Genomic DNA, 16,066 nt, shown 5'->3' on the forward strand with positions numbered 1-16,066 from the left:
CTTGTTTATTTGTATTTTCTACATTGTACTCATTCTTTTTTTTGTGTTGTATTTTGCTTTGAATATATTTGCCGGACGTGCTTAGAAGCAAGAGCCTCTGTCAGGCCACATGGCCTTTAGCTCTTGTTCCTCTTTCTGTAGCAAAGAAAGAAAGAAAGTTGGAAAAAGTTGAAATACTTTCACACACTCGCACATTGTGCTTTTGGACACGGAGCTGGGGAGGGAGCATATAACATAAGCAGATTTGATGTGCTAAAATCCAGAACAAAATTTCTTATTGGTTGGTTTTAGTTCTAATAAATGTTGGTGCAAGCAATGGGGCTAGTCTCATTTCCTATACAGGAAATCAAGAGGTTGGGTAGTACTACAGATGTGTGTGATACAAGGATGTTCACGCAGGGGTGATTGTCCTACTGAGATGGCATTTTTTTTGCTTATTTATATCTTTACTTGCTTATTCAATACTGCTCCTAAAAGCCTTTAGGTGAGGTTATTTCATAGGGGAGGGGGGAAGAATTATCTGTCATACAAATAAACACTAAAAAGGATAACAAAACACTGAGGTCACACACAGTGGCCTTGAAAGAGAACACATTTAAAAAATAAATAAATACAAAGTGTCTGCAATATTTTAAACTTTGAAACAATAAAGTTACAAAATATGTACAGTGAAAGCTCGATGATACGAATCTCACGGGGTCACGAAAAATATTCGTATTAGCCGAAATTGTATCATCGAAACACAATTAAAACTACAGTCGAATCTCGATAATTCGAACTCGAAGGGGCCCGAAAATTTGTTCGAATTAAAAGGACGTATTTTTGAAGTATTCGTGCACCATAGCACGATGCACGAACGGTGCGAGCCGTGAAATATCGCGGCGCGCAAGCGCATAGCAAGCGCGGGCCACGAAACTGCCCACGCCGGCTAACGGTCGCTTCCCCATAACGGCAGACAACGAAGCTTCAGGGAGCGGGCGGCGCCGGCACACGGGTGCGCGCGGAGACTGTCGAAGGTGAGGGAGGAGGGCGGCAGGGAAGCGGATTTGGCCGCGTCAACTCCGCCGCTTCGGTGGCTCCCCTCGCCCTCCCTCTCAACTCCCTCGTAGCTCTCTCACCTTCGACTCCATGCGCACATCTCCGTGCGCGCCCGCCGCCGTGCTGGCGCCAGCTTATTTTAGCCACTCCCTGAAGTTTCGTTTTCTGCCGTTATCGGGAAGCGAGCGTTTGCGGGCGTGAGCAGTTTCGTTGGCCCGACTGTGCCTTCGCCGCTGCTTCCCTCTGTGTTGCTGCCGCAGCGTGCAAGGTCAACATGTGACTAGAAAATAGAGGAGAAGGGTTCACTGCCATTTTATCCGTGTGGCTGAGACGTCGGCACTAGTGTGTGCTAGAATGCGGTTGCCTAGAACACTCTAGTCGGCACGTACACGCTTGTACCGGTGCGATGCAGAAACGGCGACCTTGCAATTTGAGAGAGGGTGAAATTTCCGCCGCGGGTTCTTTTTTATTTTTTTTTTCCCCGTTCCTTCGCGCGCGGCATTGAGGGGTCTCTCCTGAGCTTTTGCTCTATGGCGGTGTCGGAGCACTGCCGGTCGGAGGCACCGCCACGTGATTTGGCGCGCTGCTAAGAGCATTGTCGGTGCGCGGTATGTTCGAAATATGCATGTTCGAATTAACGAGATTCGACTGTAGCTAAATTAAAGAGTCAGAGGTGAACTCACTCAGGCGCATGTACCTAAAAAGCATTTATTTCTTGAAGAAAAAGTCTCTAATGTCCTTCTACCTCGGTAGACAATCCTATCTCGGTAGACAATCCTATCTCGGTAGACATAGCTCGCTGCGACTAGGTAAAATGGCGCAAACACAAAGAACGCGGCCCGAAGCACAGCAGCCACTCCGTCCGATGGGCGGCCGCCGAAAAGGAGGAAAAGTACAAAAGCGCCACCGCTTCAAACTCTTCGCGCCCAGTCGCGGAGTCCGCGCTGTCCGGTGCCGCGTCCGCGCCTCCGCACCAAAAGATAACGGGAGAAAGCGCGTGACTGCGCGCTGTTCTCTTTCGCGGCCAGTCAGTGGGGCGGCGTTTATTCGTATCAACCGACGCAGGCCGAAAATCGATTCGTAACAACCGTTCTCTAGCACGTTGCAAAGTAATGGGGCTCGGCCGGGACCACAGAAAAATTCGTATCATCTGGAAATTCGTATTAGCCGTGATCGTATCATCGAGCTTTTACTCTATTTGTGCACTGGAAGAATATCAAAATTATATAGTAAATAGGCACTGATTAACAAACAATGCACTATACATCATCAAAACATGAAAAATTAACATAGTTCACGAGTAAATAAATACAAAAGGTGGAAGTAAATGTAGAGCAGTGCAAAGCAAATTACCATACTATAGTGAAATTAACATACGAATTCAACTATACTTGCAATGGTAAGACATCAAACAAATCACTATAAAGAAAGAAAAGTCAACATTTTAGACTTTGCTCAAAGCATGTACAGGTATTACACTTCGATTGTTGTGATGTCAGGCTCAAGACTGTTGAACACAATGATTGTGCGTGATATAACTGACCTGTTATTATAAGGATGATTATGCGCAGCATTTCATACAAGTACTTCGTTCTCTATCTTTGGGCTGTTCACTTTGCCATGCCCGAAAGCAATTGAGAGCAGAAACTGGCGTCAGGATTTTTTCACAGATGATTAAAAAAAATTAGAGCATGTTATTCAGCTGTCTTAGTGTATGTTTCTGCGTCTAGATTCTTCAGAGCATCCTCCAGTGTATCCCGAGTAGTGATGGAGCATCATTTCTTGGATCAACATCGGTGGATCACATAGTTGAACATTTCTCAAAAAATGGTAAACCATTTCTGGATTGTTTTCCTGTATGGGGATACAAGGCTGACAAGCAGCAAAATAAATTAAAAAAGAAAACATTTTTAACGAAGCTTTATAGATACTTTGCAGGCCTTTTTAACAATGTTCTAAGGAAACTGAACATTTCGTGACTTAGCTGATCAGCATTATATGTAGATGTATAACCTATCGAAAAAAGAAAAAAAAAAGTAGGATCAATTTGTTCTAGCTGTCAGGATCATTATTTAAAGGAGTTGTATTGTCTGTTCTTATACTTTCCCTTGAATGTGCAAACCATGTTCCATGTTTGATATGTAAACGACCGGCTTTTTACATTGCCATACTTTTTATCATATGTTTTGTACACTACAGTGTTGTTGAAGACTGCAGTACACATTTTATTTTCTATTTTTGCTAGCACGAGGAGTTTATACGCCTTGTCTGCAAATATATAATTTGTAGTTTTCGATGTTTGCTCTAGAAGGCTGGCAGTGTTTTTGTGTGATTAAAAACAGTATGTGCAAGCCCACTGTGACCCTTTAAGGCACTAATTAATTTTGTTCATTAGAAATTTATTTCACCAATTTTCTTGCATCTCCAGATTTGTGAAAAGTGTACAGCTGCAGAATGGATTAAGCATTTTCATTTCTTCAGTGAGTTTTGTCACGTTTACAGACTGTGGACTCCATGTGAGAACTCCTTAAAATAATGTCAGGATATGGGGACATCCAACTATTTCATGTCGAGCTTATGCTTGGAAAGCACTTGTCAGCCACTTGAAAGGTGTGGCTGCTGTCAAGCATTGTGAAAAACGATGAAAAGAGTGAGCCCTCTGCGTGACGACGCATTGACACCGAGAGCAAACACCCAGCCACCTTTCAACTTGTTTCATTAAAACAATTTGCATGTACTATTCAAACTTGCAGGGCAGGCCCAATGAGAAATGTGTCAAAATGTATGCAGTATGTTTTAAATATCATTATTTTCGTCAGTGCAGTTGCTTTTGATGCCCTACCTTGCTGTGCATGGTTGTGCACACTGCAACTGAAAAGGATAATTGCAATTTCAGACAGTTGCTTAGGTGGTGTCCAAAACATGGCGTCCATGACGTGTTTCTGACTCTGGAGTCGCTTCCGGCGCAAGTAGTCGGCAAAAGCGTGGCCTTTGAGATTAGTTCCTGTTAAACAGAGAGATTCATTGGTGTGGTGTGGATTTGCCACTGAGGCCAACAGTAGTTCAATTGGTGTTCTTGATCTTTCTGTTGTTCATACAGTTAAACCTGCTTATAACGAACCTCCATATAACGAATTCTGGATATAACGAAGTTTTTCTATTCCCCGCCATTACTCCATAGAAGCACATGTATTTGAGACCTCTACGTAACGAACTGGCAGCAGGAGACCTCCTCGAAATAACGAATTTTCCCCGCCGACAACCTAGAAATTTTGCCCCAAATTTTGTAAGTATTGCGCGAGCAGCAACCGGAAGCACTTTCTCCGCCGCGACGGAATGCGAAGCGGCGGCGGCGCGCTTGGCACGCTCGAATTCACGGCGACTGTGAGGCAAGAGCGAGTGTACGTGTGCGTGCGTGCGCGAGTCGGGCCTGCATCCCTCGACCCGGCGATCTTGCCGCCCGCCGCGGGCGTGACCTTTCCCCCTCCCTTCATTCAAACCTGATCACGGCCACTTGCTGCAGCTGGCCTAGCCCGCCCAGCCGGCACTCTCCTTTTCCTGTTGATGTTGACGAAGGGTGAAAAAAGAAAAAAAGAAAAACTTTTTTTTTTCAACGCTGCGCTGGCAGCGCCACTCTTTGGTTACTGCGCTTCACTTCACTAACCTGACACTAGGCTGACAATATACGACGCTACGACGTAGGGAGGCCTACACGCTGTTTTAGGGTGGTGACAACTCCAATATTTTGAGCACTATTTACCGCCAAATTCGGTGAGTAGCCATATTGATTCCCAATTTCGCTAGAAGTCACGGCGCATTCCTGCCTTCTTTCTGTCACGCTCTGATCTACCCATTTTGGCACGCGATCTATTAAATTTCTTTAATTTAGTTTTGCACCAATGCGCACACGAAACCTGCATACATCTTTAATATACTAGTTGCCTTTTCCTTTTATTTTAACACATCAAACTTATTTTTTTTTTCCCATAGCATACAAAGCAACAAGTTATAAGGCACTGTGGCGTGCTCAGGGTAGTATTTTCTCACTGCCGAGAATGTGTACTGCATTAAACGTTGTCATTGCCTTCCACTTGTACACAATATACAAAGGGTGTTTTTCGAAGTGGTCTGTAATAAAAATTGTGCTTACAAGCCTGTTTAACTAAAACGTAGACGTGCCATGCACTGCTCTCAGACACGCTATGGGTCTCTGGCTGCTGAGGCCAAAGTTTATTTGAAAAATTTAATTAGTTTCACGGCACCAATGGTTGCGGGAAACGTGGTCTGTCAGCTGGTGTTTTTGCCATTTTGATTCTCAGATGCTATATTTGACAGAAAATTTTACCCGCCAATTTAGCTGGCGGCGGCAAGTGCCCTTACAAAGGTTGTCACCATCCTAAAACAGCGCTTGCATGTAGGCTCCCTACTACAACGCCATCATGTCGCTCGCTCTTTGTTTCCAACGATCGACTCGCGCTTGTGCGAAACGACACGCGTCCACGCTTCCAGTACCTGGTGTGACATTCCAAGGATGAGTGCTTCGATGAAGAAACGCAAGGTATTGACCTTGTCTGCAGTTCGCTTTGAAGATAAGCCCGCGCGGGCGCACACTTTTTCCACATCGCAGATCGCTTTCAAGGTACGGTGGCCGCCACCGAAGTAAACGCCTCCCTTTCTTGCCTCCCCCGCCGTGCCTAGCGTGGAAGCGCGCTTCACCCCCCCCCCCCCCCCTTCCTCGCGCGCAAGAAATTGAGTGACCCCCGCAAGCTTTCACTCACACGCACAGCGTACAGCGCGCGGCGACGATGTTGCCATGTTTGGACTTTAGACGGAACCTCAAAGCGGCGTCCACGGTGACGGCACAAATGGGATTCACAATAAAATGTGCTTCTGCACGGTTACTACTCCGACGGTGACAGCGAATTCGCACCCCCTACCGGCAGCTTTTCGCATTACCGGGAAGTTATCTTGAAGGTCATGCTTTTGTGCGCGGCAATTGGCAACAGCTGTACGAGCACGAAATACGTCATGGTGGCCGTGTTGTAAGTTCACTATTGTTGGCGACTGTCGTCCGGGCGTCGCAACTCGAGAATCGAACGTCTGCGCACATGAGGTTTTGCCGATTTTGTGCCTGTGCATGTAGAACAAGAAAAATAGTACTCACTAACCGTTGTGGGCAATGAGCGAGTACAGCTTAAGCGGTCAGCCAATACAATGGGTTCAATGGGGGCTGGGTGGGGGAATCTTCGCAGGCTACGTTTAAACCGCAATTATGCATTAAGCGGGTATGTATTAACGAGGTTTGAGTGTACTATACTTCGTATAGCTGCTCTGCTAATTTGCTGTCGCAATCGATGCTTCGCCTTACGGGCGAAACTGGGACTTTTTTGTTCATCGCAGCTTTAGTGTATTGGGAGTAAATCTTGAGCGATAGTACATACGGTAAGCGTTTCTTTTTCTAATTTTCGTGCCGAACCTGCATATAATGAAATCCTCTTTATAAGAAAGTTTTTCGGGAATTTGTCAATTTCGTTATATCCAGGTTTAACTGTATTAGACAAACAGCACTAAATCAGACGATGCCCAAGTAAGGTGCACTCACAAATGCCATGTTTAGCTCTTGCCTGATGTAGCGCTGTTTGTTCAACTAGCCCGAGTTTCATGGCCACTGCAGCATGTAATGTTTTATGCCGTTTCTTTCTTCAGATGCAGACGACCTTTTCATTCTGGTCAACAACATTGATGGTTTGGGCTTGAGGAGCGCAAAAGCTCAAGAAATACTCTGCACACTCTCAACAGCTTGCCACATTCACATAATTGCTTCACTGGACCACATCAACGCTGCTTTATGTAAGGATCACTTTCATTATTTCGAATTGATTTTTGAATAATTCTGCATTTGTTGTACGAGTGGTTTCTCTTATTGCGTGTATTTGAAGTGGTAACTGTTATGGCTTTCACAGTTTTCTGCAAGTCACTTCTTTCTTTTCATTTATTTTTATTATCTTGCTTTGTGTTAATGCTATATATGCCTTTGGCATGCAAGTTGACCACGTTCCTTTTCTTGGCTTCAGAGTCAGAATTCTGTGCTTTCTTTTTTTCTTGGTGATGATTAGCAATATTCATTGCCAATCATTGTTCTCCTTTGAAGTTCTGAAAGAGTGCTCACCTAATCTATGTAGGTGTAATGTATAAAGTACAGAGGGAGCAATTTTCCTGACTGACACACTATAGATTCACACTTGTAAGTTACAAGGAAAACATTGAGCATAAATATAAATTACCTGATTGGCTGTTGCCATTGCTGAAACTGGCAAGAAATTGCCATCAAGAGGTTCCTTTCGCTGTTGAAGATTTTCTCTAGCTGTACATTGCTAAAGTCGTTATGAGCTGTAAATAAATTTTCTCATAAGTGCACTCTACGTTGCCTGCTTTGAGCTGTTGGGGTAGAGCAGTGACTCTTGTAACATACCTCGGGTGTGCAGTTCTTCTTGTGCTTCTATAGGTGGTTCTCAATGCTACTGCTGTGGCCAAAACTAGCATATGTAAATGCCAAAAAATAACTTGCATAACACGGTTTTTAAAGTGAATAGCTTTCTTTGGGCTCTTTTTGCCCATTTTCATGGCCGGTGGTTAGTAGCCGGAGGTTGGACTTTCACTGCAGATACAAAGGCGCCAATGCAAAGGGCGCATGCATGCGCATGCAACCAAGTTGCGGCACATGTTCACCGCCGAACACCGGCTACATTATAGGTCTCTGAGACGCACATGCTGTCCATGTGTACTATTATCGCTACAGATGTACTGATTAACGGCTCTGTTCTATATAGAATTATGCAATGAAACAGTGAACGCTACCTAAATATATTCACTACAACAACACAAGACCTAATTTCTTCGAAAAAAAGCGAATAGCTTTCAAGAAGAGTTTGGCTATTTGCTTTCATTGACAATCATTGTTGATGGTTTCTGTGCAATTTATAGTACTAGCAAGTGTTCCCTTTCGCTCGCTCTGCCAATGCCTATCTAGGAGGCATTGGCTCTGCTGTGTCAAGGAGTGCTTGTGCCGAGAGCGAGAGCCAGGGTGACGTGCGTCGTGGCAATGCCCTCTCCCCTGGTGCATTATCGCGGCGTCGCAGCTAATGGCAGTGCAAGTTTAGGTGCCGTTTCGTTGCTATAGCTGACAGATCCTCTTTCACTCAATGGGCCATTTGACGCTTTCGCATCAATAAGCGTAACTCCATTAGTTCATCTTTTGTGTTCTTGATCGCGAACGTCGGCGCCTGCATACAGTAGGTAACGGGATTGTATCCACAAGGTTCTACTGTACAGTCAACCTCATTCTAACGAAATGGAATATAATGAAATAGCGGATACAACGAAGTAAGTGAAATTCCCCTTGAAATACACGTAGAGATTGATAGTGTACAACTTGCAGTGATGGATGTAACGAAGTGGTGTATGTTACGAATTAATTCTGGCTCACCGTTCAGCTTCGTTATAATGAGGTTTACTGTATTTACTTGAGGTCAAAGAAATGTCCCACAACAGCACCATCGTGGCATTAAAAAAGGTGGCTGTCATTTACTCCTTGCTGCCATTCTTAAAGCCTAGGGGAGTTAGACTTCTGCTACGTCTTCGCCAACCGCACCCACAAAAAATCTTTCTGGGAAGCTGGCACCATTTATAACACAGCATTCACATGAAAATAATAAATCGCCTGCACTCATCTGTGGCACTCTGTAGATAAAAGGAAATTTCTGGACGAATGAGACTCGTCCATGGAGAAAAAACCTTCACAAGTGCAACTTGTTCTTTGTATGAAAAGGTTAAAGAAAAAGAAATGATTAACGACATATTGTGCCTTTGCACTACAATATGTCGTTAAGCAAACACCAACTTGCCCAACAACAAGTCCTTCTGCAAAAAGAAATGAGTTTGCCAATATGCACTTGAGGCCCATTCAGCTAAAAAGACGGAATAGTCAGCCAAAATGTATTGCTTACAGGGTGTGAAATATCCTGATCACATACTTCATTTTGTTTGGCCTTGCATGATGATGCCTCACATGTTTATGGCTATGTTGCTATGTTATTTTGGTCTTATTCAGAATTTGGATGCCATGTCCTGTATGGATCAGTACTTTGTATTACCCAAGTATTCCAGATATGTACTGAAATTTAATGAATGCGCACATTGACCACTCTTTCATTTTCCCAACCATTCTTTTTTATGTGCCCAACTCAAGGCACCAAACATTTGTGTTGATGGCCTGAGTGACATGTCATGTCTTGCGCAGTGTGGAATCAGGAGACTTCACGGAGGTTCCGTTTCGTATGGATTAATGCCACGACATTTGAACCTTATGTACTGGAATCCAGCTTGGAACCCCTCAAGAGCTCCGCCTCCAACGCACTCAGTTCGCTGAAGCACGTCTTCTGCAGTTTGACTCCAAATGCGCGCAAGATATTCCTCCTCATTGCACGACATCAGCTTGACAACGCAGAGTCACCATGTATGCAGGTATGTTGACATTCACCAACTGGACATGTACTGAGTTTTGCATAAATTAGGCATTCCATGTATCAATGACTGAAACCAAAACTGGCAGGCTGTAGCATGCGTGCCTTTTGAGGCAATATTCTGCTTGCATCACCCAGCAGCCAGCGCGTTGTGGCTCCTCCACTCTGTCACAGTGCACTGGCAGCCTGCTGCTGGTTGTTGTAAGCAGAACGTTGCTCTAAAGGGCGCAACTATGTGCACTTTGATAGCCAAATTTTGTAGTGGCACAATTCCGCAGGTAATCACATTTTTTCAAATCCTAAAGTTTGTGTGGCTCGTAAGCAAAGCACGCTTCATTTCCTTATTACGATGAGCCCGCAGCAATTAGAAGTGCAAAAGTTAATTATTGGATTTTTGTTAATTAGCAACTTAGTACCTCGTACCACCCACCACCACTCAAGGCATGTCTCCAAAGGAACCGTGCTTTTATTTCAAAACAGCTATATTTAAATACCGTATTTACTCGAATCTAACGCGCACTTTTTTTTTTCCAATAAAAGAGGTCCAGAAATTGCGTGCGCGTTACAATCGAGTACGACCCTAAGTCTGCGTTACCATATAGCTGTCGGCATTTCAGAATGACCGGGTCGCACACGCTTCGAGCTTAGCTACACTCTAGCCTAGCTGCCGTAGCTTGCTCCATGTGCTGCAGTACACATGCTTAGGCATTAGTCTTCTCGTTTTCTGCATCTGCTCTATCGCTATAAAGTGCCGAGTTGATCATGATGCCGCATTTAGAAGGAAAGTGATCATGTGTGTGGAGACGGACGGAAATCGGGCCTCATCACGGGCATTCGGAGAATCCGAAACTTGCATGCGGGACTGGCTTTTGGCAAAAAGGAGAGGATTTTTGCCGGCAAAGCAACGCACAAGGGTTTCAGTGCACCGAAGCAGGATGTATTTTGCGATGATTCATTTCAGCGATACGATCGCCTTGGCCCTATCTTGAAAGCGATCTGCGACGTGGAGAGTCTGCCTGTGTTTTCGCCGAGTCGTGCGAAAGGCATGCTAGCACAAAGGTCAATTCGCTTGCTGCACTTCGTCACTCCAGCGTTTTGAGTTTCCGCGGTCAACGAGCAAGAAGTGTTCAGGTTTGCTTGTGTGCGCGTGACACCAAGCTTGTTAATTTATTTAGTAAGTGAATGTTTGCAAGTTTTACGGCCGATAAAACTGCTATCGCAATCGATGCTTTGCCTTTCGGGCGAAACTGTGACTTCTTTTATTCATCGCAACTTTAGTGCACCGGGAGTAAATCTTTGTTTTTCCAAATGAGAGAAAGTTGTATTTCTGTATGATAGCCTGAGGTGCGCGGTACTGTGAAGGATCTCTCTTTTTCTTTTTTTTTGTCAGGGAAAACAGGTGCGCGTTACAATCGAGGGCGCGTTACAATCGATTAAATACGGTACTTGCATAATGAACGCACTTTTTTTCCCAAACAATATGCACAAAGTTGGTGCGCGCGTTCTTTATGCGGGGTAAAAAAAAATGTAAGAGCCGGGAAAGAGGAAAAATTGAGAAATGGGAGTAGTGTTGAACTGCACACAATATTATTTTAATTCTTACGTGTGACAAAAGTAGTTTCGCCCGACAGCCGAAGTATCGATTGCGATGAGCTATACAAAGTAAGAATAGTAGTTTTATCGTCCGTATAAACTTGTAAACATTCGCTTATTAACTAATTAACAAACATAATGTCAGCGCCCACAGGCAAACATCAAGAGCGCAGACACGCGCAGTTAAGCGCCGCTGCAGAAGCGAGCGAAGTGACCTTCGTGCTGTTGTCTATCGCTTCAATGCAAACTGAGCGCCGAGAACACGCAGCACGCACAAAGCTACGAGCCACCGACGCACCTACACTGCGTAGACTCTGCCCCCACGCAGATCGCTTTCCAGATACGGCCCGCGCCACCACGCGCGACCACGCGCCGCCACGCAGTATGATGCCAGAGCACAACGCTGCCTGCTATTCCTCCCCCCTCGCTCCCTCGCCGGTGCCTCGAGCCGAACGGAAGGAGGCGCGCTTCCTCCCTGCATTTCTTTCTTTCGTGCGCGAGACGCGGTCGTCGGCTCCCCTCGCACACTTTCACTTGCACATACAGCATATGGCGCGCGGCGACGTATGCTGTATGTGCGAGTGAAATCGTGCGAGGGGAGCCGACGACCGCGTCTCGCGCGCGAAAGAAAGCATACGGCGCGCGGCGACAGCGTTATCGCCCTTGGACTTTATACGGAACATCTATGAGCCAAAACCAATTTTAGGGCCGCAACATGTCATAGACACCATCTTTAGATAGCAAATGCAGATCTCAAAGGCCATATTTTTGCTGGCGGAAACCGAAAATACGTAATAAGTGTCGCCCCCGGCACTTTGGGCGGCCAATGCCATCGTCAAGCAACGAAGCCAAGCAACATGAAAAGTCAAAATGGCCACTCGGGCCGGCGCGGTGTGGCAGTTCGCAACGGTTGATGTGGGAACGGTCCCTCCGTTGCGACGTGACAGGGGGTTACCAATGCATTGTGTTCTATGGGAGCTGTGCCAGGACCGGCCGAAAACAACGTAACAGCCGGGAAAACGCAGCACCCGGGAACGTAACAGCGGGGTTCTACTGTACTAGTAAATGAAGCGTACCGTTGAGAAGCATAACTTGTCTTTTAGCCGTGTCTTTGGCCATTTTTACCACAAACGCTTGAAGGAACCCAGCTTCTCCAAGACATGGAAGGGGTTAACAAACTGGCATACCAATGACATGTGCTCACAGGATATTCGTGGCTCCGGCTGGGTGCAGGCCGCACACACGTACACTTCCTGGAGCTGTCTGCAGCTGTCTTTCTCCTTTGTGTGCAATGCATATTACATCACGTAACGACTCCTTTGCCAGAACTGTAGCCACTGGATTGTGCATGCGTGTAGACATAGCACTGTCATGCATGCAGCAGATTGCTTCAGTCAGTAGCTGACGTGACGTTGCCAATCCTGAAATGCTGTAGCCGTCCAAAGTGCTGGTCGCTTAACTTTTATTTACCTTCAATGAAGAAGGTGAAGACCTCGCACAGTGTGATGAGTAGTGTTGAAGCACGGAATGAAAGTTGGTACAGTATAGACAACTTATAACGTAACCGCTTATAGTGCAGGACCGGATATAGCGCGGTCTTTTCAGACTCCCGTTAATTTTGCCATAGCACTCCATGTATACACGTATCGCTTATAGTGCAGTTGTGGGAAGCGAAATACCGGTTACAGTGCGGCTGCCTGGGAGTACGGAAGTCAGCGGTGACGGCGAACGCTTCCCTCAAACGGGCGCCCCAAGGAGTGCTCAAGGAAGAAAGAGAGACGAAGTGGAGGAGAAGGGCATGTGGTGCTAACGAACAGCCAGTAAGGCTGAAACCAGAATCTTGAGTGTGAGTCGTGAAAGATCACGGCGCGCATAGCGAGCGAGCGCCACGAAACTGCCAACGCTCGCTTCACGATAACGGCAGTAAACGAAACTTCAGGGAGCGGGCGGCGCCGGCACATCACGGCGAAGGGCGCATGCAGAGACCGTGGTATGTGAGGGAGAAGGGCAGCAGGGAAGCGGATTTCGCCTCGGCAACTCCGCCGCTTCGGTGGCTCCCCTCGCCCTCCCTCGTAGCTCCCTCACTTTCGACTGTTACCGTGCGTGCCTGCCGCCGTGCACGCGCCGCCGCTCCAGCCGGCCCGGCGCCGGCTCGCCGAAGTTTCGTTTTCTGTCGTTATGGGGAAGCGGGCGTTTGCCGGCGTAGGCAGTTTCGTTGGCCGGCCTGGGACAGCGCCGCTGCTTCCCTCTGCGCCGAAGCCGCAGCGTGCAAGGAAGCATAAAGGAGAAAGAAGTGTTCACTGCCATTTTCTACACGTGGCTAGGGTAGCGTGGCTGAGACGTCGGCACGTACACGCATGTTCCAGCGCAATGCAGAATCGGCGACCTTGCCATTTGAGAGAGGGTGAAATTACCGCCGCATTTTTTTTTTTTTTTTTTTCGTTCACGCGCGACCATTGAGGGGTCTCTCCTAAGCTTTTACTCTATGGCGGTGCCGGAGCAATGCCGGTCGGAGGCGCCGCCGCGTGATTTGGTTCGAATTAACGAGATTCGACTGTAAATTGAATGCAAACGTTCTAGCCGCATTCCTCGACTGTCGCATATGCGTGGCGGCTTGGTGCACATGTTTTGCATATGTGCGGGCCTTGAAAATTGTTGCTTTGGTTATAGTGCGGTACCAGCTTATAGTGCGGATATTCGCGGCTCCGGCGACTTACGTTATAAGCGGTCTACACTGTACCATTGTTCCCGAGTGAAACAGCAGCAGTTGTGTTGCTGTAAAAAAGCTTATTGATCTGGCGGCCACTTTAGGCAGATAATACCCCTGTCAAGCGGGCAAGTTAAGTGCACTTACGGGGAGTGCACTTCGGGACCTTGAGTGACACTTTAGGCTACGCGGTTCTAAACGGGAAAACAGAGCAGCACTCGCAGTAAAAAAATGCCGACAGACTATGAGCGCGGTTCGTGACAGATTTAGATTAAAAAGAAAAGTACTTCTGAAGAGTAATTGTCTTATGTTGTATTGTTAATTAAAACAAACTTAATCTATGTTTTTTCAACAAAAAACGAAAAGATTTTTTATTATAAGAGTGTGGTAAGTCAATGCCAGCCAAGAAAAATGCCTAGCCAATCCAGAACGACATAGCGGCGTGCGACGGGCCGGCATTTGATCCTGCTCGATCAGAATATGAACGCGTTTTAGGCTACTATTTGTGCGCAAGAGCTGTTCAACCACTAAAATGAACTTCTGTGTCCTTTTTTTTATGCATTACATTTTGTACCATTGAAACCGCTGGCGACGAGGCTACGCACTCAGCCAGCAAAGTGCGTTCCGTGAACACACTTCAACCGGAGTACACTCTGCAGCGAGTGAAACTCCACTTGCGACATTTAGATTTAGCAAAGTGCACTTTAACCGAGTGACACTCTCCGTAAGTGCACTTAACTTGCCCGCTTGACAGGGGTATAACATGCAGGCCAGACTTTACTCTGTCCCATTTGATGCCTTGTCTCAGCGAGAAGCGTTACAATTTATCACCTTCTGTTTACTGGGGTTAGTTGACCTTCTTTGGTGTATAGTAGACCTACACATCACTTATACCAACATGACCTATACACACTGATTGAATCAGTCTTGCTGCTAGTTTGAATCAGTGTGTCCCTACCTAGAACCAGACTGGAATTTAGTGACATCTATGGTGTCTGTACTCACTATTTTAAGTGTATCATGGGCCAATTTGGGTATACTATTACTGGTATGTTATTTTGTGCTCCATCCCAGTTGACTCCTTGTTATCAGATGAAGGCACATTGTCATGCTCATGACTGCCACTTGCTTAAAGGTAGGCTTTCAGTGGGTATCTGACGGCTACTGTGCTTTTCGCAGGAATGTCTTTTCATGACTGCTACCACCGTTGCCGGGAGGCTTTCCTCGTCAACAGTGACCTCACACTTCGAGCACAGCTGAGGGAGTTCCTCGACCACATGTTGTTGAAAATCAAGAAGGTATTCACTTTCTACTTTTTGTTTTCTTTAATGCAAAAAAAACAGAAATTGTTATATATGTTCTGGTGAGTATTTTTATTTGTGGTAATATATTAGCCACTTGAGACATTGCAGAGTAAGTTAACAACACAAATTAAGCAGCCATTCAAAATGAATACAGTTAAACCTGCTTATAACGAACCTCCATATAACGAATTCCTGGATATAACGAAGTTTTTATATTCCCCGCCATTACTCCATAGAAGCACATGTATTTGAGACCTCTACGTAACGAAGTGGCAGCGGGAGACCCCCTCGATATAATGAATTTTCCCCTCCGACAACCTAGAGATTTCGCCCCAAATTTTGTCATTTTTGCGCGAGCAGCAACCGGAAGCACCATCTCCGCCGCGACGGAATGCGAAGCGAGCGCACGTGTGCGAGGCGGGCCTGCATCCCTCGACCCGGCGATCTTGCCGCCGCGGGCGTGACCTTTCCCCCTCTCTTCATTCAAACCTGATCCTGCCGCTGGCTGCAGCTGGCCTAGCCCGCCAAGCCGCCACTCTCTCCTTTTCCAGTTGATGTTGCCGACGCGCTGGTACACGCTCTGACACATCACACTCGATGAGCGCGGACACGTGCTGTCAAATGGTGGCGGCGTGTGGAAGCGCTGCTAGAGAAGCGAGCGAATTCGTGCTGTTTATCGCTTCAACGCAAACTGAGCGCTGAGAACACACAGCACGCACAAAGCTACGAGCCGCCGACGCACCTACACTGTCTAGACTCTGCCCCAACGCAGATCGCTTTCAAGATAAGGATCGCGCGACCGCGCCGCCCCGCTATTCCTCTCTCGTCGCTCCTTCGCCGGTGCCTCGAGCGCAACGGAAGAAGGCGCGCTTCCTCCCTACTTTTCTTGCGCGTGCGAGATT

At 46.5% G+C, this 16,066-nt stretch overlaps 1 protein-coding gene across 1 annotated transcript in view; it reads left to right on the forward strand.

The window, feature by feature from the left end:
* LOC119455370 (origin recognition complex subunit 2-like) overlaps positions 1-16,066 on the forward strand; it is a 38,978-nt gene that overhangs the window by 18,984 nt on the left and 3,928 nt on the right. Inside the window, exons 8-11 of the mRNA XM_037716760.2 lie at positions 2,769-2,868; positions 6,745-6,888; positions 9,338-9,553; positions 15,031-15,158. Coding sequence (XP_037572688.1) covers positions 2,769-2,868; positions 6,745-6,888; positions 9,338-9,553; positions 15,031-15,158 — 588 coding nt within the window. The remainder of the gene's footprint in view (positions 1-2,768; positions 2,869-6,744; positions 6,889-9,337; positions 9,554-15,030; positions 15,159-16,066) is intronic.

This window comes from Dermacentor silvarum, chromosome 6 (assembly GCF_013339745.2).
Source record: "Dermacentor silvarum isolate Dsil-2018 chromosome 6, BIME_Dsil_1.4, whole genome shotgun sequence".
NCBI classification, from domain to species: Eukaryota; Metazoa; Arthropoda; class Arachnida; order Ixodida; family Ixodidae; genus Dermacentor; species Dermacentor silvarum.